We start from the raw sequence: 23,526 nt of genomic DNA, 5'->3' as shown, positions 1-23,526 counted from the left end.
CAAGTGTCTTAGTGCAGTACCACAGAAAACTAAAAAAGGTTTATAATGTTTTAAATAGTTAAATATTAAACACAACTGAATAACATGTGTGAAAGCAGCAAATACTCTGCTGGAATGTAGTAATATATTAGATGCATAATGGTGTTCTGCTTTAGTTAGCCTAGGTAAGACCTAATATAAAGCACTGTGTCTCATTTGCCCACTACTCCAAAAGCATCTAAACCAGCTGGACAGAATTTACAGGAAAGCAACAAGAATAATCAGAAAGCACAACATAAATAATCAAAGTTGTTGAGCTAAGGAAAAATCCCAGCAGAGGTGTGATAAAAAAATCTTCAGATTTAAAAAGCCTTTGAAAAGGAGAAAGAAGTGGCCCAGTCCATCATGCAGAGAGCAGGAAATAATTTAAATTGCTCTAAGAAAGATTCAGTTTAGACATCACTGAAGCTTTCCTCACAGTGTGGACAGTGAGTGCTGGCAGACTGCCAGGGAGGTCTACACAAGGAAAATGTCAGACGTGACACAGCTGCAGTGTGCATGTGGCTTGGGAATGGACTCAATGCTTTCCTGAAGTAGTTTTTAACCTCACTACATGGTACTGAGCAATTTTTGAGGACACCTTTATAAGTTTAAAATGAGCTCAGCCCTGTGGTGGTGCTTAAAGTGGCAATCAGTAATAGAGCTCCCGGGGCAGTGAGCCCAAGACAGTCATTCCTCCTGAGGGACAATGCCACCATCGTCCAAAGACATGCCCAGCAAAGAGTCCCCAGAGTTACAGCCTTACAAAGCTGCTGCAGTGAGCTCTGGCTGCACTAATAATTAGCTGATATGCAATAAATGGAAACAGAGGGCTTGGACTGAGTTTGATATAGAAAGGGAAGATATATTTCAAAGGCAGAGAAATGTAACATCAGTTAGTTAATAGGAGATACAGGGTTCCAGCAACAACTTTCCATCAGAAAAAAATTTGCATTCTATAAGGGACAGTCACAGTTTGGCTGAAGACCTAGAATTGTTCTGTGGATCTTTACAATCCTGGATCTTTCATTAAGGATTGCTTAGAAAGCACTTTAAAAAAAAGTAGCCCTCCCTGTAAAACAGCAGAGAATGAGGAGTGTTTAATTCTTAACTTCTTAACACATCCTGGTATCTTTGAAGAATTAATGAAACTAAAGTACATACATGTGGAACAGAGGTCCTTGATGATCCCATTTTTCAGGACTTCTGAATAAGGGAAAATTTATCAGGCAAAGAGCTCACATAAGCAAGCCAATTACAATACTTTACAAACCATTATTCATCTCCTGACCACAGGAGTGACCAGTGTAACTGCTCTTAGTTTTTCTTCAGCGAGAGAGAAAGAACACACAGTTTGCTGTAACCTGCTGATCTTCCCTGTAGAGCAGGAGATCATATGGTCTGGAGGGTGGAGAAGGGAAAGCTGCTGGTTTTGGTAGGGGAAAGCAGAAAATTGTTATGAGAAACTGTGCTAAAAAGGCTTTTAGCATTAACATTGACAAACTCCCTATCTGTACATTTATGGATTCACATTTGAGCCATTCAAACAAGCCCTTCACAAAGCCAATCACAAAACTCCCTATTTAAATTGGGGTGAAGCAGAGAAAGTAATAATTTTAGCCTCCATTCCTTTCAAGATTCAAATATTTATGCATGAGAGCAATACCACAGATTTAAATAGGACTATTCATGTGTATAATTTTATGCACACATTTAATCTGTGGAGAAATAGGCCTTAGATTTCAAGCTGCAGGGCAAGGCCTGTCTTTATTTTAATGTTTCTTACATCACTGAGCAATATGCAGACAAATAAATAATAAAATGAACAACAATAATAGAGACCTACCATGAGATCTGTATTTGTCAACTTATTTGAATCTGCCTAATAAAATCCAAGAACATGTCTTACAAAAATAGATTTTTCTATTCCCCTTGTTAAATAGCTGTAAAGGGATGTTTCTGAGCCTTTACATATGAATGAATGCTTTAGATCTACAGCAATTTGGATCTATAAAATCAAGTGATGAAGGGAACTTAATTTACTATTCTCAAATGCAAACCTAGGATATGTGTATTGCAAAGAACTAAGGTGAAATGAAGTAAAAGCCAATGAATATTTTTTTTTTTCACATGACCTCAGTGTAGCTCGTATCTGAACAGAGAACAAGTTTCAGTATTGATTGGAGTTAACCACAGCATGTTACCAGGGCGATCAGATAAACCTGTGCACTACTGTTGATCCCTTTATTTCAGCTGGGGAACTGAAAAGAATTGCAAGTGACTTCTGTTTTCCTGCTGGCTGTCAAGGGGATCCAGAACAAACAAAGGACAAAAGCCACACATGTGTTGAAAGGTGTCAGCAGCAACACCACAACACCGCATCACTAAGAGAGGTCTGCTTGTTTTGCATCCTCAGTATTTACCACTATTGGTGATTTATGGTCTAATCCAAATCCCACTGAAATCACTAGGAACTCCCTAACTGATTCAATGAATTTTGAGCCAGGCCCTCAACAACTGATTCTCCTAAGTGTATTTCAGGGAGCAGAGCATCCTTAGCTCTTACTGGTTCCAAATGACTCCTGATGCCTACTGACAACTTACATTTTTGACTGACATTTTTGAATATCTTTGTATACATCTCCCAAAAGACTTCTAGTGCCCTATCTGGTTCACATGGGAAGAAATAAAATAAACAAAAAAACCCATTCCCACAATACTGGCAAAATTATAGCCAGCCAGTAGGATACAGCTAGCTGACAACTAGGCAGAGTCCCTCCCCACTGTCCTCCCACACAACTCTCACCATTGCACTCCCACCATTCTTCCTCAAACTTTTTGTAATGTCATCTATTTGTGCTGCTTCAGACCAAAGGCAGAGATAAGAGTTCCAAAGATAGTGCAGAGGTGACTTTTTTTTCAAATACAGGCCATTACTTCCAGCACTACAGAATAACTATGTAACAGCAGAGCATATAGTATCACAGCTTTTGGAGCATACAGTATCACAGCTTTTGGAGTGCATGTTCATCTGGAAAGCAGTCTTGGATAGAGTATCTTGAAATTAACTCCCTTGGTCCTATTTCCAGCTGAAGTGAAAGAGTGTCGATGAAGACTGCACCAACCTCTGCTAGGATACTACAGGGAAAACAATACCCTTATTGAATGCAGATTGCTGAATATGAGAGAAACAGCTGACCAAAGATCTCATCATAAAAAGATCCTTTGGAACACATTTTTGTCAAAATTTGAAGGAAAATTTAATCAATATTGCAGGAGTTCCCCTGAGATAAGCTCTGTTGGTCAGAGCATGGTGCTAATAACATCAAAGTTGCAGGCCAATCTCCATATGGGCCATTCACTTAGGTGCTGGACTTTATTATCCTTGTGAGACCATCCCTTCCAACACAGCATATTCTGTGCTCTGTGACTATACTAACCTATACCAGATCTCTGGAGTAGCCCTATGGAGATTATGCTGCTGTACTGACCAATGCTTGTAATCAGAAAATTATCTATGTGATGACCTCTAACCCCTGAGGGTGCATGGTGCATAAGAAACCTTGGCACACTCCCTGCTCTGGGGACTTTCGATGGCTGGGACATGGTACCAGCACTGAGCTCTGGATCCCACCCAGATTACCTTATTTAGTCACAGAACCAATCATAGAATATTCTGAGTTGGAAGGGACCCACAAGGATCATCAAGTCCAACTCTTAGATGAATGGCCCATACAGGGAGATTCAGCACACCCCCTCAGAAAACAAAACAAAACAAAACAAAAAAGGAAACAGAAATGCAATAATCACTCCTATCATGCTGTAAACAATTCATTCTCTGGGCTGGTTAACAAACATATACAATAGCTGGGAGAACCAGCTTGTGCTCCAGAAGACAGCATTGGCAGCCAAAAAGCAAAGTACCAGCTCACATCTTGTAATTGGAAAAGTCCAAAACTGACAATGATTAACCTCATGCCAAGTCTTAGGTAGGGGACTTAACAATTAACAAATACTTGGCAACTAACAAAGGACAAATTACCCAAGAAGATCACTTGTTTGAAAAGGACCAGTCTAGACAGTCTCAAATTGTACTACCAAAGGATCTTGAAGCCACCCACACTCACAGAAGACAACTATTCTAATTTCTTAACAAACATCTGTGAACAGCAAAATAGGAAGAATGGCAAGGTATGAATAGATAAGCACACAGTCACAGGATGTTTGCAAGATTAGGGAAGAAAATTATCAAATTCTAAAAAATCTTCTGAGTTTCATAAAGCTATAGCACCTGTAATCTAAACACCCATAATCTAACTACAAACTATCTAAACCAAGCAAAATAGCCTAGTAGAAATTGTCAGGGCCACTGGTTAAAGACAGCCCAGTTTTATTCTGTTTTTTTTGACTGTATGACCTTATATAAATTAATTAATCACAGTGTGTTTGATTTTCCTCTTTCTGGAGAGAGGAATACTAATAATTTCTACCTTTGTAAAATGCTTTGAATACTGTCAGTAAATGGGCTACTATCAAAATAGTCATAGTAATGATAACTGGTTTAAAATCTGTATTTTTAAATGTAATACAATGTGAAGACTATGCTGTATTTTAAAATACATTCTAAAATTGCTTTTCTTTAGTAGTCTACATTTTTTAATGCATAAACAGGAAAATGTGTTCTTTAAATTCTCAAATATTCAGCATAGCAAATTTATTTTAGGAAGTTAAATTGAATTCACATTATTAACACTTCTACAATGTTTCCTTGATAAATTATAAATGTCCCTCCTTTTAACACAAAATGATTCCGCCATTACCAAAAATGACACTTCACGGTGAATGTCAAAGGGAAAAAGAATATTGAAACAGACTATGACCAGTGCACAAAGCCCCCCAGAACACGGCTAATGATGTCTTATTTTCTCGTCATTTTTCTACTTCCCTGCTACAATGAAACAGCTGCTATAACTGCACTGCCCGCATTGAATAAAATGTCAGAAAATGCTAACTCTGCTGTGAGCATTCCCAATATTCTGATAGAGGTGTGACTACAGTTATCATAACGAGGTTCCAACCAGTGCTGTCAGGTTTTCTCTGCTCTGCATTTCTTTAACCTACAAAAGAATAAAACATTTTTTTTTTGTCTCTCATGCAAACTACTGGTTTCTTAGTATCCATGGCTTTAAAAGTATGCTTACCTGAAATTACTTACTTCATTAGAAGCAAGCTATAATGACAAAGACTTTAAAAGTACAATAAATATTAGGTAGCAAGTTTGCCAGTTTTTAAGGCCTGTCTCTCATGCATGCTCTAGACACACAGCATCTATTCAAAAGACAGCTGAAGGGAGGTTGAAAATTAGTGAGCTTCTGGAGGATTTAACCAACTTTCTTCTAGATACCTTTTCAACTTTGGCAAACATCTCCCACCTTCAAGAGTCCCAGAAGGTACTCTGTCTAGAAAACAGGATTGGATGGGCTCTCCTAGGTTTCAATTACATCCAGATGCCAGAACTGCCTTCTGAGGATGAGGTAGTGAAATTTTAGATTAAGTGATTTCATGTGAAACATAAGGGTGCCAAAACCTGCATGGAGGTGTGAATTATGTGTGAAACTGTGAACCTGTTAAAATTAGAGCAAAATTCTTGACTTCACTGTAGTCAAAACACTACCCAAGTGAGGCAAGAGGACCACTGGCTCCTGGGTGACAGCAGTTTATGTATTGTGTGATTCCCACTAACCATTTCACCGCTGAGTGACTCAATCTCTCCATGGTAAAACAGGAACAACAGTGTTCACTCGCAACTTCAACAAATGATGAGAGTAAGCAACTGAAAACACTGCTGAATGCTGCAACTGGAATCCTGGAAGTCTAGTGTCTACAAATTCATGCTGGGAACTTTAAAATTATTTTGAACACAGAAAGAAAGAGTCATCAAAGTGAGAGAGGGCTAGAGGACATTGAAGGCTACCTCCTCAATTCCCTGGGGAGGTCAGCAACAAGGTAAAGCCTCTGACAAGAGGGCAAGCGAAGTTAATTTAACCCCGTTTTATGCTTCTTCTGGTGACTTCATGTTCCTTATTCTCCAAGTTCAGGACCATGCATTGTGTCAAAGTACATGAAATGATGAAACATTGAAGGAGTGCAGCACATGAGCCTCAGAGTCCAGCTTCCCTATCGACTCCTTTTTCTTCTTCCTGCCATCTTTTTCAGAGATAATTTTTTGCTAAAAATAAAACTGAGAAGGAATAATCTAACAATATCCAGTGCAACACCTTCTGGTGTCCTACATCTCAGGAGATTTTTATTAATCTATATTGATGTTTTCCATCAACATGGAATATATTTCCTAAAAAGGTAAACGGTTGTTTCTGCTGAATATGAAAATAAACAGAGGAAAGAAATCCAAAACTGATGGCTTAATCAGAACACATTTTACAAAGAGCACAAACACTCTTTTTTCAGCCAGGTACTTCTCTACTTCAATGGTTTAAAGTCTTCTGTCATAAACATTAAAAAAACCCATCAAGCACTGGTTTAATTTACATATTTGTGTATCAGTGGAAAAGATATGCATTCTGCTCTTGACAAACATCCACAAAACAACCTTCTTATCTTCCTTAAAACTTCTATTTCCCTTGATGTCTACAAAAGCTTGTCAAAGTGGTGGGTGTTGATGTGTTGAACCATGCTACATACCCTATCTAATCCAAGTTTCTCAGGCTGTGTAGGATAAGGGCTTTTTTTTCATTTTATGGTCAAATCCAATTGTGGTTTTACACATTTAAGTAGCATGAAAAGAAGCCATAATTCCTGTATTAGTTAATCAGTTCATTCGGTGCTCTTTAGAGTGTCAGTAATGGCATTGATTAAAAACATACAAAGGCATTTGGAATCAAATTATTGATTTGAACAAGACAGATCAATATGTTGTTTTTCATATTAATTCCATAGTGCATTGGGAATAATCAGTAAATAAAATAGCGATATTGACTGAATGTGCATCTGTGCAAACAGTAGATATTCTCTGATTAAATAGCAGAAGAATAATACTTTTCATTTCTGACAATTACAACAAAATAATATTTCAATAGGACAATAATAAATATTTCATATTTCCAAATTTGCTTCTTCTCTCTTTCTAACTTTCTACAATTTGCTGCTAACTTGCTACTATATAAAGCAGGCCTGTTCACATTTTTCTTATTTTGAATTTAGCTCATTTTCCCTCATTAACTACTTGCTGAGAGACAGACATTTCTAAACATACTCTGAGATGCTTCTGTTGCTAAATGAATCTTTATTGCAACTTGAGAAAAAAACTGGCTCTACAAATGCACACAGAACACTGCAGTAATTAACCCAAGATGGGTAAGGAGAGGCAAAATTACTCCACCTGACATTTTCCCCAGCTAACATCTCTTTACATACCAATTCACCACAGCATGTTTCTGAAAGAGATGACCTCTTTTTACCTCTCTCAGTATGTAGCCCAAGCTGTGTAAATTCTGTGATGTCTGGCTTTTAGGGATATCACAGAACCGCCCCATCCTTATGAAAAAAAAAAAGAACACCTATTATATGTATTTTGTAATTTATCCTCTTTTTCCCATTTCTCTTCAATGTTGGTATTGATTTCCATATTATTGATAAAAGTATTGTTTTGTCCAGCTGAAATTCTGTCCCTGCCATCTGTCAACCACTCAGCCCCTTTCTAAACATAATCTCAAATCTTATTTGGTTTAATTGACTTTCAGTGACTCTTAGTGGGTTGTGTAAAGGATAAAAACTGTTGCACCACATTAAGCAAATAATGAAAATGAAAATCTGGTGTGAAAATGCTGTTCTAGAGAAATTTACTTACTGTAATCCAAATCAGTTTGCCTAGAAATACTGAATGTAGACAGAGTATTCCCAGCTAACTTGTGTTTAAAAAACTCTGGGATTTCTGTAATAATGTAGAAATCTTCACCTTCTCTATAACAGTTGGATAGGAGACTGTCTTGGGGAAAGGAAAAAGCATCCTGCCCTGAGGAACTTCTGTTATATTGAAGGCCAGTATTATCGCAGATTGTCCAGCACCTGTACTGTCACAAAGTCACTTTTCAGGCAGAAATCCAGGTTCTCTACCTTGAAACACACAGCAGAAAAGCACAAAACAAAAAAGACAGCATTTCAAGAACACTGACTGGAACACTGAAGTAACTGAACAGAGTAAGTAGCATTCAGGAGTTCTAACAAGGTAGCCCCTGGTCTCCTCTCCCCCAGTTTGAAGTATACCAGGATGACAGGAGAGACATTCTATAACACAGGCCCAGGACTGCTGTGGCAGTGGCCATATATTTACAGCACAAGGAACATCAGAAACCTTACTGTTACAGTTTTGTCAACACAGGTTTTCCAACATCATCCTGGAATGCACAGCAGCTAACGCTGACACTGAGCAGAATCTGAACTGAATCAGGGGAAACAAAAGGGAAAGGATCCTTTATCTTGTGGATCCCTACAGTTTTCTCAGTCAAAATAAGGAACCTTGTTCAGCCAGTGACAATAGGCACTTCTCAGGTTTGCTTCTCAGTGTCATTTGGAATAGCAGCCTGCAGACTACTAGTTAAAAATCCCTAATCTAGACTAGCTCTAAACACAATTAAGACAACTATAGAGGATGTAGGGAGAGGGGAACAAATATATGCCTGTCTCTATATACTACAAAAGTAACAGGAATACATTATATAAATCTATATTTATATACAGGAGACTGAAATCACAGAGATTCCTTTGTAATTTAGCAGTGAAATGCAAGAGAGCTGCAAGCTGGCCTCACAAAGCAATTCCCTGCCAATTCTCCCTCTGCTTCCTGCTCAGCTGATGCAGGCAGAAATGCTGGCTCTGGGGCAGGAGAGAGTGTCAGTCCACAGCTGTCAGACTCAGCAGAGCCTTGTGCTGAGATCAGACATTTACAGCTGCAGACAGATCACAGCAGTCTCAAATAGGACCACTGCCTTCTTGAATCCCACACCCAGGCCCTATCCTGTAGTTTGTATTGGCCCTGGCCAGGAAGCTCATTTTCATCCAAAACTGAAGAAAGTTAAGTCTAGAAAAAAGGTTTATGTTCTTCTGACAGTTCTACTCCCTTACAAGAGGCTAGCTAGAAGAGAGGGCACACACAGCCGGGCACTGACAGAAGTGACATAGGAGAGGGTACACAGAAGAAGAAAAGCCCTGCAACCCTGGTGCAGGACACTGGAAGCTGTTGTGGAAGGGCAGCCACAGAGCCATGGCTATTCCTGGGCCCAAATGTGCTTGCTCTGGGAGCCGATGATCCCAACATCTCCCGGGTGCACAGCCACTCTCCTACTTCTGCTTCTGGAGTCACTGCCCAGGAGACTTCAGGGTGAGCTGGGTCAGAAAATAATTTGGGAGAAAAGTAACCACCTGAGCCATTCTGCAAAAGGCTACAAGGAAAGAATGGCACAAGAGAAGAGAAGGTGTTCCTTTAGGCTCCTCAGATTCTTGAAGTCAGTTACTATAAAGAAAGAGGATGGACAGAGCAGTACTGGAGGTTTATGGAGACATAATCATAATTCTCCTGATAAGGTACTGGCTTTTCCTCCATCCAGTTCATCTTTGTGGTTATTAAACAAATTGGTTATAAATAATTTCATTTACTAAGATGAAAACAAGTGTGTCTGAGTAATCCTAATAAAAGCAGTATCAATCTGTATTGGAAATAAACCGGGTTTTTTAAAATTTTATTTTGGAGCCTAAATTAAGTATTCTTTTAATTTCAATTTTTTTTTTTTACTATTCAACTCAGCGACATGTATTTGTATTTTCTCACTAACTGCTATCTTTAATTTTAAGACAGCTGAATCACTGATGATGAAGTACACAAAGATCAAACACGTTCAGAGTCTTGTGCCAAGCCTTTTTTCAGAAGGAAATTCACAAAGAGAATAAGTAATGAAAGTCATAAATCATAAATACCTCAACAGCACTTTCTCCTTAACCATCACAGGTGCTAAGAGCCCCAATTACATTTTCAGCTCTGCCATAGAGATCTGACATTTTTACCTCTGCAATTCTGACTTGGAATGGCTCTCAATGAGCCCCACAAACTGGACACTTGTGGTGCTATTTGTGTGCAGCCAGCACAACAGGCTTCTGCTCTTGACTAGCTAACACAAGAGAAAGAACAAAATCATTGGACAGCTTTTTCCCACTATTTATTAACCTCTCAAATTTTTGTCATCCCTGCACAAGAAAAAAAGATGCTGCTAAATGATCAGATCAGACACATTGATTACTTCTTACCGGCTCAGAACTATAATTGACTTTGTGGAATACCAATTTCCAGCATGCAATGCAGGACAGGCAGTCAAAATGCTTTGTGAGAGACAATATGAGTGACTAGAAAGAATCTGATTTTAAGATCCCTGATCCAATTTTTCTGCCAAACTTGAGAAAATAATTACAAGATTCAAAAAAATTCCTTTTGCTGTTTCAAATATAAGTGCCAAATGTGTTACTTGTATACGCTTGACTTGTCTGAAGATATGAACCTTGAAAGGGACTATCTTTTTTCTCAGTATAATTACCCACTCTTCCTGCCTTTCAACTGCAAGAGATAAATGGAGCATATGTGCATGTTTTTTAGGGGTTGGGAAAGAATCTCAAAGAAAACACGGTCAAGAAGCAAGAGTCATCAAATGTGACTCCACAATACATATTCTCAGACTGCCCTTGCCAGCACTGGCAGAGAAGGTAGTAGGCTGTGTTCTCAGACAAGTGGAACTCAGAGTGATATTCCTGTGGAAAGATGGTCCCACACCTAATCCACAATAATTTACAAATTTTAGTATTTTCTAGGAATTTATGTAATTTTTTCCATTATTTAGGTTATTTATGTAAACTGCAATAGCAACACTCATTCAGCTAAGGCAAGAGAAGTCTGAAAGGAAAAATGTCTCTTTAGCCAAAATGCCTTCCCTGTGCTACCCCAAGCACCTCCACCACCCTTTTGTGAGGTTAGTCAGATGGGTTAGTACTTGATTACACTGATACCCTGAAAGAGGTCAGCAGCACAAGTCAGATCCCCTCCAAAATACAATTTTAACAAAGAAATATATATCATTTAGTTTTGCATATTTCTATTGATTTCTGAACTTCTCCCTTCCACTTTCAGCATGATTTAGGATTATCACACCAAGGATTGATCACAATAAACTCCTATAAGAAAATTCATTAGAAACATGAACAACCATGAATCTCATGCCTTATGATGTTCAAAGTAAACCAGCATATTTCTGTCTGATAGTCACTCTGTTTTTTCTCTGACTGAAAGCTCTTTATAGCAGAGGACTCCATCCCTGCTTTGCATCAAAGCACCCAAAACAAACAAGAATTTCAAAGCTTTAGAATGCACACAAACTGTAATAAATTCTGAATAAAAATAAGAATAAAAATGAATGGCAACATAAGTGGAGAGCATCAAAATAACAATGAATACATTTTAAGGGGACTCTTCATTCAAAAAATACTGTGGAGATCATATACATTAATATTCAGATCTAAAAGTCATGAAAATAAAAACTCATACAGGTTAGCTCTAGCACTGACTTGAGTACACAGATTATTCTGCTGGTAACAGAAGTCTCTTTCCTTCCCATACCACTCATTTTTCAGCTTTTCACTCCTCCTTTAGGATAAAACCCACACTACCCTGACTTGGATCTTGCAGGTAGTTTCGCTGACTCAGAAAGTCATTGCAGCTCTCAAGGCAGGATACAAATGCAGACCCTTTTCCAAGCTCAGTGCTCCATTTCTGAGTCAAGGGCAGTAGCTGCTTCTGCAATGTTTTACAGAAAAGGGAGGCTTCCTCTTTAGGTGCTGACAACTCAACTGTACTATGTTATTTGACACAAGTGACTATTTTTCCCCATTATTCATCTTCTTCCAAGAAATAAATGTGGCAATTTTTTACATTTTAAGACTGAAACACAACTACATATATTTAGTAGTCTCACATTACTGCTCTTAGAAAACAAGGATAAAATTTAAAATAGAGTATTCCTTTAGGTCCTCTAGCTTGAGAAATTCTGTCCTTGTTTCCAAAAAGTTTAATTCATCCACCAAGAGAAGTCTTGCCTCCATCTCTTACCACTCTCACTATCATTATAGGTAGCTCTATTTATTGATAGAATCACCAAAATGAAAACTCCTCAGTGAAAGAAACATACAGAAAGACTGTAATTTTTTCATCCAAATTCATGAAAGAGCTTCAGGAATCCTTAAAATTAATTATGTACTGAAGAGAATTAAGTTATCTTGACATGTACACATTGGACTAAGGATTCTCCTTCTCCACAGTGCCATGCTACTTGTTCCTGTACAGTACTAGATCAAATGAGAACCACTCCCCACATCTCCAGGTTTCATCCTGGGGCTATTCTGGCTAGTTCTGTATTGCTCTGCTCAGTCTTATGATTAGGCACAGCAGAAGAAACCATTTCCAGCAGAAACTGCCATTAAGACCTCCAGAATTCAGGGTACACAACAAAATCATGAATCATAGATAATTTCATAGGTTATCAGGGAACTGATTAGTGTAAAAGAAGATAGGGTGTTAAAAGCTTTCCTCTGAGGTATTGCTATTCACAAAGACATTCAGAAGGGAAATCTGCAGCTCTATATTGTCTACTTGGCTGAAACTGGAGATACCTAACCTTCCATGGCAATTCTGCAACAATTTAGTTTATGGAAAGTCTACTTAGGAAAGTCATCAGACTTACTAACAATTTTGTTTACATTAAAGAGCTCTGCTGACACATCAAGACCTTCACATTTTTCATTTTGAAGTTCCTTACTAACATACGAAAAGCGTATTTTTCACAGACTCCTACTCATCTCATACTCCTGTCTTTGTATTTCCCTGCCATAAGCTGTCATCGTGTGACTCATTGCCAGGGACTATATCCACAGCCTCTGCACTAGCCAAATTGTTACAGGCTGTGATAATAATTGAACCCTAAGCAAGTTCATCTACAGCAAAATGAAGAACTTGAATAAACCTCTAGGCAAATTAGTTTCATATATGTGAAACTGGTGCCAAAATATCAGAGTAGCCCCGAAAATTAATGGGTACAGTTAGGACTGCACAAAGACATTATTTATAAATATTTGCATGTAGTGCTTTCATGGAATCATTTCAAAAACAGAAAACAAAAGGGAATTATTTTTTAATCCTATGCAAATATTGTATAAGAGAACAGGCCAGTGAGAATAGAAATTAATGCACACGTATCACTGGGCAGCTACATAAACCCTCCACACAGAAAATAAGTCACCCTTTAACACAGTTTTCATGTGTATATTGGAGATGGTACAGCTTTCAAACAAACATTTTGCAATTGCACTTTGGTAGAACTATTCTGAACTCTCAGTTCGGGGGTTTTTTTTTGGGTTTTTTTTTGGCTCACTATTACATCAGAGCATGTGAAACATATCCTTTACAATTCTGCTAATGCTCTAGCAAAGTCCACATTTGACAATACACTGGATATCTTAATAGGCTTTCCCTTTGACAATGGTCATCCAGGAAAAGTAAACCGAAATGTAGGGAAATCAGAAGTAAAGTGATTGTGTTTATTTCTAGGCAATGTTGAAATTGCAATACTTTGAGGATTAACTCTTGATTATGTCCTTCTCTATCAATTCTAAGATCTTTATGACATAACTGCACATTAAATGCATTAAGAGCTACTAAAAAGAAAAATACTGTTTTCACAATCACCCCAATTATTTAAATACATAAAAATCCACATAGTATCTACATCTTATTGAAAATTCAGTAAAGGAAAGGAATCTATATTTTACCACATAATATTAGCCAGGAAAGAAGACATATGAAAAGGTGACTTTCACAGAAATATTGCAGCACAATCTATAGGAGCTATGGCATACAAAATACCCTAAAATAAATCACTTCCAATATAGACTTCCAATATAGACTTCTAGTCTAGAGAATTTTGAGACATTTAATGAAAAACATAAAGGGGATTTTTCAACCTGTAAGCTTCACAAACTCAGTCCATGTGTTTTTTGAATATTACTTCGTGCACAAGGGGGAGCTCCTGCAACTCTGTATCACAATAAAAACCTGAAGACAATATGGGGAACATAAAGGAAATACAGCATAAAAGATTTCAGAAAAGAATACATATTCTTCATCCAATAGTATGAATTACTGTATGAATTTACACAACTTAATCTGCTTTTGTCTTCTGTGTTCAGCATGGATTCCTCAGTACAAAGGAGATGAAAAGCATTTTCCTCCTTAAAGGATGTATGGTCTCAATGAAGAAGGAGCAAACTTATGTATGTTTTAAACAGTCACTGAGGTGAAGCTGTGCAAAAAGAAAGGTAGCATGGTTTTTGAGGTAAGGCGTTGTTTTAATGTAGTGTGTCACAACAAAAAGGCATGTGAGCAGGTAATCAAAGTCTGTACCATAACAAACACAGATAAGAGGACTTCATTAGCACTGCTCAGTCAGCCCATTTTTGAAATACTCTGCTTTTGAGCACTTAATTTTTTAGCCTTCCTTTCAAGCAAAATTTAGTGTGGCATATTAAGGATATGGGGGTTCTTTCAGCAAACTGCATTATGAAGATTCCATTATGGAAAAGAATATAAACCTTCATCTTCAATCATTAGCAATTTTTTTACTATCTACTACTTGAATAAATAACTTACAAATCATACATTTCTCTTCTTTCTGTGTATAATTTCTATGTTTTCAGGCATCCACAATTTGCAAAGGAGTTTAAGACATTTGCTGATAGCAAAAACCATTCAGCACTGCAGTCCATAAGAGAGTGGAGATTCATGCTCTCAATGAGGCTGTGTCCTCTGTTCTTACCCATATTAATTCCTTTGTCTCCACAACTCATTCCTCCAGTACCCTCTTCTTTCAAACTATCTTAGATCTCCATGGCCAATGGGCTATTTCTTGTTCCTACTTGGGTACCAGTAAAAGGTCTAAAAGAACAGGGGAGACAACTCTGGCTTTCAATCAGTGTCTCACTTTGTAACAGTCAAAATACCACTCTAGCAACTAAAAGAAGCCCTTGAGAGAAACCCTACACGGTTAAGCACTGAGACAGGAAAGCTCAAGCAACCCAGCAGCAAACACAGTGCTGCAATTCTGCACATAAAATGCCCACAGCCTGAGTGCACAAATTTGCAGTGAGACTGCCCCAAGCCTCTGGTGAGCCAGTTTCAGCTGACATTTTTCAATGTTTAACAATACGGTTATTTTCTAGGGGCTCACCAGTGGTACTCCTTACTGCACCAACAAGCCCCAAAAATCAAGCTTCTAGTCCAAAGGACAGGATTCCCAGTGGATAACTGGAAAAAGCTATTTAGTATGTGCTATGTATTTTCCTCCAGCTCAATGTCAGACAGGTTTGATCCATTTCAATTTAAAAATCAGCCAGAAGCATACTCTCAGCATGGCGAATTCAGCATTAACAGTGAAAAAGTGGCCAAATTGTAAGAAGGAGAGTCCTGTAGTGGGAAGTATCATGCAACCCTGCTGCCAGCTCTGCTGGTAATATATGGAACCAGGATCACTAAGTATTCTGTCTGCATGCTGGAACCCGGCCTCCCCTGTGTTCTAAGTACTCTTCTGTATCTTTTCCAAAAATGTATTTGAAATTATTATTGATTTTGTAATTTTGTCTTTAGGGTTACATTCATCTCACATATGCAACTCTACCCCATGGGAATTTTCAAAAATTAGAGTGAGAGAGCCCAGTGTACAGATATTGCTCTGTCCCAGTTAAAAAGATTGACGTTCTGTCATTTTCCCTTATGTAAGACAGCATAAAATCTACTTTGTTTCCATTCCCCAAAATATAACTGGGGACAGTAATATACTCCCTCTCAGTATTTTATGCTCAATTTAACTGCTATATTGCATTAAATGATGTGCAATAATGTAACCTCAAATGCAAATGAATTCACATTTGGTAAAAAGAATCTCTTTGTTGCTTTCTCCTAATAGAAAATTTTTTGTATATTTTAATGAACTAGAAAAACCAAACATCCCCATATGGTTAGAAAATTCCAAAGCATGTATTAAAAGAAAAATCTTATGTTACTCATCAAAAACTAATAGATGTGACAGGAGATAAAATTAAGCTATGAAGATGAAACTCAAATAATTAGCAATTATGGAAAAACATCTATTAGAGTACTTGTAAAAGACTCACCACAGGCTAAAAAAGAAAAACATGCATTTCATATTTCCAGAGTGGAATACATTATATTTCATCTGAAGCAAATTATTTACAGTTATAAACTTCCATGGAAAATGAAAACAAAACATACAGACTTTGAAATAAATGCATCATGATCAGAAGTACTGAAGATGTTATCTTTTTCTGTCTGAGAGTGTAAAGCCTTCTTGCCATATGAAAGATTTTGAGGAACTTTCTCTGGATGTCAGAGGGTTCCTCAGTCTTTTTCTGGACACTACAGAGGAGTCTGCAGGCCTCCCTGAGCTGTATTTAGTGCCTGCCTCATAGGTATCATTCTGGCCATCTAAAGCAGTCTAAAGATGTCCTGAAAACATTTCTCTTTCCTTGGATGAATGCCCTTCCTTGATGCACTAGTCATTTTGGGAGTCATGCATCATCCTAAAAATAGGCAAGTATGTAACATCTAGAAATACAGCACTGCTTTCTGATATCTTGATTTTTGGTTTTGAAAAGCTGGCAATAACTCTGGGAATTTGGCCCTGGAATTCCAGTAACTCCCTGATGGTTCACCAGACTGCAGGGCATGAAGGGCAAGAGACATTTTGTGTAAGCACTGTAACAGTTGCACAGTTTAATACTGCAGGAATGAGGTTTGCATGCAGTAAACAAAATACTCGTGTATTTACCTCTGCTGCATTTACCTTTCACTGAACATAATTAAAGAGGGCTGTGGTCATATGGAGTAAACAAAGAACTAGAATTCATGGACCATTTCTATGCTGTGTAGCTTCTTCCGCCACATTTGCTATGGGACTGTCTGAGCGCCTCCAGGATGAAACAAGGTGACAAGTATTTGTCACTTTTTTACTCACTCTGCTTCTCTCCACGGAAACGTGTACAGCGTGGGAGGGAGAAGGATGTCTGTTTTATACATGGCTTGGAAAGGAAGATAATACAGTTTGCAAAGGACTTTGTTCTTGTAAAAGTCACTGAGCAGTTTGAGCCTGCCCTAGTCAAGTTCTGTCTCCTACCCAAGAAATTATTTTGTGCAGAAAGAGTCCTGTTGTGCTAGAAAAGCACAGCTATTGGCAAAGGTATTAATCATTAAATTTTGCTCAGTTTCTAAAATACTCTGTACCTGAGAGTGTTTACCACCCTTAGCTGAGCATCACTTCCCATCGCATAACTGGGGGGATTTTATCTTCTAGGGGAGACAGATATTTTTACCTTTTTACCTTTACCTGTTACTTCTATCTGCTTCAAAAAACACAAAAATATAGTTTGAATTTTGCACCTGGTGCTTTCCTTGAGAAATCCAGAAAGACCCCTGACTTAACTCCAAGTGTACCACTGAAATGCCAATAACCTAAAGAAGCACTTAGACATAATTCATAACTGTTACATAAAATTCTTACAGAATTCAAGGTGATAAGTATCTAAGAACAATTACTCAGTGCATGGAAAAATATTTATGTTCCTACAGGATAAGGTTATGTCCAGAAGTAGTATAGCTAGTGAATAAGGCTCTAGGAAAAGGAACTGCATACTGTTACATGTATACCTTAAAAAAAAGCTAAATGTGACAATTAAAAAAGGTCAGTACTCTTGAGGAAGCAAGACAGACAGACAGGGAGAGGTGGAAATAGTTATTTTTGCATTAAGTAAACACACTAAAATATTCCTTGTCTTCATCTGCTGTCAAGAAATGCTTTTTGTGCAATAAAAATACCTGTAACCTTTTAAAGACATCACACAAATGCATCCAATTAAACTCCCATGTCTAGAAGGAAAGCATCCGAGCATCTGTTTATTACTGTAACTTTTCTACTCCTGCCATACAGAAATTCTAGAAGTTATCAATCTTTACAGCAATGCCTGAAACTATTTCTTCCCACTATTATTCTATATATATACTCTATCCCACTACTGAAACTGGCACAGAAATATTCATGAGTTCTTTCATGTGCATCCTCATCTGGAGAGGCTGAAGGCACAGAACTATTTTACAAAGGAGAGCTGGGATGTAAAGCTGCTCTCTGAACACAGGAGAAAATTCACCCTGAGCAAAGGGCCAGAACAATGCCTATGCATCAGTTCAGACTCAGGTAAGCCTTAAAATGGGATTTAATAATGAATTTTATGATCCACTGGTATCCACTGGTCTTGTCATAGTGCTGCTTTTCTTCCTTATCCTCAGCACTTTTCCAACAAAGACTAAGAAAGCAGACTGAAACATAAACTTTGGTAGCAGTACACTTTGTAATAATTCTAAACTAGCTGCTTTCTTCAGTTAAATGATACAATATCTAAGGTATTCTTATAATTTGTATACTGTACTCAAATGCATCAACCACATGCTTGCATTTGCACTCAGTTATTTCCAACAGAATGCTGAATACTTTTACATTTTTCATAACCAAATTCCACCTCCTCTAGGAAAAAAAAAAAAAAAAAAAAAAAGGCAAAACTGTGGGATTTACCTTATTACAATTTTTAGAAACTTGGCAAAGAGCACTGTTTGACATACTGTCTTTATCTGGCATTCCTAAAAAAAGAATACAGAAAATAAATACATACTGTACATTCTTTGAGTGACAGTGAAAATATTTGTTAGTAGAACAGCGAATTGAGGGTTCAATACTTTGATAACATACACATTAATCTGCAATTTTTAAAGAGCAAAACATTTATTCAGAAAAAAGTTTCCTACAGTGAACACAAAAAGAACAAAAAGTTAACTTCAGTCAATATTTTAAACAGCTTGTTAAGCACAGTTCTTTTTCAAAATTTAACATCTGAAGCATGTATACAGGAGTTACTTATAATTTTTCATTTAACATTATCTCAGTGTCTCAGTACCTGACAGTCAAATGTGACATTGAGCTTGCACTAATCAGCATTGCTACACTATTCTATACTATTATCTTTCAAAGAAAACATAGGAGACAAAATTTGCAGATGCAATTGCTAGCCATCAGACACAGTCCTGCCTGGCATCATGAAAATCCCTGGCAAATAAATACAAGTGCTTTGATTTACGTAAGGCTGCCCTTGGATTTATGCCTACAGCGCTATCCCACAGCTTGACAAGCTCTCATGAGGCAGAGACATACCCAAAATTATTTAGCTATGTAACAAAGATTAGAGAGCAGCATGGTTACTGCAAGCTCAAGCACTAACCGAGATCCTCCAGCAAGTTGTGTAGCCCATCCTAACTAAAAAAATTGAAACAGTTTGTTATATTTGTTTTACCAGCAGGAGTCATGGCCATGTTCCATGGTTCATGTAACACAAGTGGTAAAATGCTACACGACATCATCCAGTATGTTTTAATCAACAGGCCTGGGTCACAGTGCAGATTTTGGTACAGCTCTGTGTACACTTGTACAAAGCTGGGAAGGCAGTTGGGCAAGTTCTAAAGTGTCTTCTACTACATGCAGTATTAATGCAGTTGTAATACCAACTGGAATTAAATTTTTAAATTTCAATACCCAAACATGGAAAATCTCCATCTTCCCTTTTCTTTCCTTTTCTCATTTGCTTGCCCACCACCTCATACCTAATCTCTCATACTTACTGTCATTGTTGGAGCCAGTTTCCATAACACCATAAGGAGGAGTGAGAAGTCCAGACATATACTGTCGATATTTCTGAAAGACAGCGATGGCACATTCAGTCAGGTACAGGTGTATAAAGCCAATCAAGGAAATGTATTCTATTTATTCTTGTGCTCCTGCCTTGTGCTTCTCACACACATATGAGCTATGAGACAATCAAACACGTCTTTACTCTTAACACTACGAGGTCTGCTTTCTTGACTGGAGTACACACTGCTGTAATTTTAAAGTTGTGCTAAACCAGTTTCCTCTTTCATCTTCCCCAAAGCATGACTTTAAGGTTTCTAATAAATCAATGTTTTACTTAGCTGTGTGATTTCCCATGAAGACTGTTTTAAAGTTCACTTGAAATTACACTACTTATCAGAATCCAAGCTAGAAAGCTACTTCATTATAGGAATGGAGACAAGCTAAGGATTCATAAAAATCATGTACTACAACAGTTTTAGTGTCCGATTTGAAATATACAAGGTGTAGTGGGAAAACTAAACATTTAAACCTAAGACACTAAGTTTAGTATTCAGAAACTACAAAGTTATGAAACACAGACCTCACACATATTATGTATATCCTCATACAAAAACTTTCATTAGCAGATGAAAATTTGTAACTGTAAAAATAACATCCTTTGTACCGCTATAAGCTATGCAATTGTAACTGATGTCAGCGACTGGTATTTTTCTTCAGTGAATGCTGATGACATGATCAGTAAGATTCAAAGCTCTGTCTAAGGCTTAAGAAACTCAAAGAAGCTACAAAAATAACACCAAAGGGAAAAATTGTTCTTTTATCAAATACAAATCATTCAATGAATAAGAAACACATTTTTACTTCAAATCACACTACGTTACTGTCATGATTAAGGATAAACAATTACGATTCCCTTATGGAACTGTCAGAAAACACACTGGTGCAATAGGGATTCTGATGTTCAGCGTAAGTAAAATTCCTCATGCAGTCCTTTGGGTGTGCAGTGAGCTCAACATGAGCAATCAACCAGCTGAAATCCATGCAGGTTTCAACTAAGCACACATAATAATTGAGACAGTGCAATTTTAGTGCAATAGTACAATTTTAATTTTAAAGTTTTAACCTTTGCTCTGTGGAGTTGCTTGGATGTATTCACTTTTAAAATGTTGCCTGTTAAGTTTTAACAATGCTTGAATTATCCTTCATGCACTTATTTTTCTTGGAAATGGAAATATCATCAATTCTAGCACTAAAGACAGAATGTCTTGCATTCTAAATAATAACAAAAGCTACAAAGATTACATTAATCTTAATAATCCAATCCTATTTTTAGACAAGCTATTACATTCTAAAGCTTAGTAACATATTATTTAAATCTCACCCATAATCCAGCTGAATACTAGTAAAAGCAAATCTATGCCATATCCCTGGTCAGTCACACAAAACAAATGCTATTTCATTTGAGGATAAAACTCTCCTGTTTTCTTTCTCAAACCACTCAGTTCCCATATTCTGCATCTAGTCCCATGCCTGAACTCAGAGGAATAACATAAGAAATAATTATTTTTCTCAGTTCAACCAGTAAATCACATATACAAACCAAGAGAAAAAGTAATTTCTGTTAGCCAAATGAAAAAAATAACAAAACCAAATGTGTCCCAAGGGTTTGAAATAACATTTTATTCAAATAGTGGGTAAATGTTTTGTTCCACCTTCTACTGAGTTTGTTCTTGAAATGTGATTTTTAGATGGAAAATTGGAATGCTTAATTTGGGACAAGATAAAAACAAATCGTATAGGATGTTCTTCTCTTCTTCTTCATCATCATTTAGCTGATATTAATTTCTTTGTTCTGTTTTTCCCAAAAAAGCATTTTTCCCAGAAATACGAGTCCACATTTAAGCCACTCCTATAAGGAACTTAAACTGTGGGAAGAGAGTAATTTTTTCTTTTATTTCCTACACCATGTCCATAGCCATCATACACAGCATGGCATTTTTTTTTCTGATTAATTCTCTAATATTTTTCTGGATTATTCTTCTCATGAGAAAAAACATAGAACACAGCATACAATTTCCAAAAGACATCAGGGCCCATCTTCAGAAAAAGCCTACAGGTAGAGTAAGCAGAATTAGATACGTAACTTTAGAGGAGGCATGTAATCCTATTCAGGACACCAAAGTTCACCAGGAACAAAAGCACAGACTCCTGATCCATAATGTAGGATTTTGGTATCACTCCCAAGGATCTCCACTCTGTCACCTTCTGCATGAGGGTCCCGCCCCGCCCTGGGATCAGCCCACTTACGAGTCTGACACAGCAAACCCTCTGAGCAGTGCTGCCTGTGAAGGAGCTCAAGCAGCATTACCAGAAAGGAAAAAATTCAAGGCATGCCCTCAGAAAGCTCAGTTGTTCATACTCCTCCAGGGCACCTCCGCATGAACAAAACTTTCTTCTATATCTGGGTATCTCTGGAGGGAGGGCTGATACAACAGCCTACACATGGTCTCTCATGAGGATATCTCAGTGGGTGTGGGCTGACATAAAAGGTATAATTTATGCCTAAACTTGTGTCACCTCATCAGCCAAATTAAATGTCAAGGGAAACTTATTTCAAGGAGTCAGGGAAACACTGTTTGCTGGGAAAACTAAGCATGCAAAGACAGACCTAAGTAATTGCACAAAGATTTGCCAGTATCAGATGGAATAATAACGTTCCAGGCATGGGATCAGTGAAAGCTGAGATAATGAGACCTATCCTGTTACTGTACTGTCTGTAAATGAAAATAAAATTCAGTAAGTTAAATTATATTCATAGGTGGCATTTAAAATCATCCTGAAGATTAACAGACAGATATTTACAAGAGGCTTTTGAAAATATATTCTACAAGTAGTATGAAGTCTGGAAATGTTTTCCTTATGAAAGACAGGAACAATTATCAAATCATCATACGCTTGTTTATTACCAGAATTCTTCAAGTTTTATAAATCCAACATGACAGCAGTTTTTAAAGCTACATTCAATGACCTATTCACTTTGTCTTCAAATTTCTACCAATTTATAAACTCTATCATGCAACAGCTTAAATAACAGACAATTCCTACATCTAATCTGACAGTGTGAGTAATAAAGACAGTATTTTTTTCCAGTTGCTGACTGCCTTATAGCCATGCAGTGGGGAAAATTAACACATTTTGACCTTTTCAGACACTGCTAAGGCCTAAAGCAAAGAAGATTGCTGACACGAAACAGTTGGGGAGAGGAGAAAAGGAAGAAACAGAATCACACACTTGCCCTACTGGGAAGGTGCTGTGAGGGAATGGTTTCTAAGGCCACTCACTGTCAGGTTTCTCAGTGTGTTTCTTTGCATGCTCAAATTAAAGCTTTATTTGTAGGTAGCTGCAGTTTGTCTCATAAGTACAATAGGTTTTCTTCAATTCTGTGAACACAATTACGTATATTTTTATATGCTAATATTTAGAAAGGCAATTACTCTAATTCTGATGCAAGCTATCTCTAAATTCCTGAAAAACGCTTCTAGCATACACAAGATATATAAAATATGTCTTTGGTTTTTGTGGTTAGTTCCTTCTCTTCTGCTGCTAATAGTAAAGTGCTAATACCTGTCTACAAACATTCCAGAAAAAGCCAAGTACA

General features: G+C 37.4%; 1 protein-coding gene across 6 annotated transcripts in view; it reads right to left on the bottom strand.

Annotated features, from left to right (window-relative positions):
• RAPGEF4 (Rap guanine nucleotide exchange factor 4) overlaps nucleotides 1-23,526 on the bottom strand; it is a 152,007-nt gene that overhangs the window by 65,080 nt on the left and 63,401 nt on the right. For 5 of the 6 annotated variants that reach the window (XM_021552514.4, XM_021552515.4, XM_085584427.1 and 2 more), the window contains 2 exons: nucleotides 19,859-19,931; nucleotides 18,762-18,826 (listed from right to left, as the gene is read on the bottom strand). The exons of the other annotated variant lie outside the window; for it this stretch is intronic. In XM_021552514.4, coding sequence (XP_021408189.1) covers nucleotides 18,762-18,826; nucleotides 19,859-19,931 — 138 coding nt within the window. The remainder of the gene's footprint in view (nucleotides 1-18,761; nucleotides 18,827-19,858; nucleotides 19,932-23,526) is intronic. 6 annotated transcript variants of the gene reach the window in all.

This window comes from Lonchura striata, chromosome 7 (genome assembly GCF_050655825.1).
Source record: "Lonchura striata isolate lonStrDom1 chromosome 7, ASM5065582v1, whole genome shotgun sequence".
NCBI classification, from domain to species: domain Eukaryota; kingdom Metazoa; phylum Chordata; class Aves; order Passeriformes; family Estrildidae; genus Lonchura; species Lonchura striata.
Note: the sequence above shows the minus strand (reverse complement) of the source record. Positions and strands in the feature narration are given on the sequence as shown.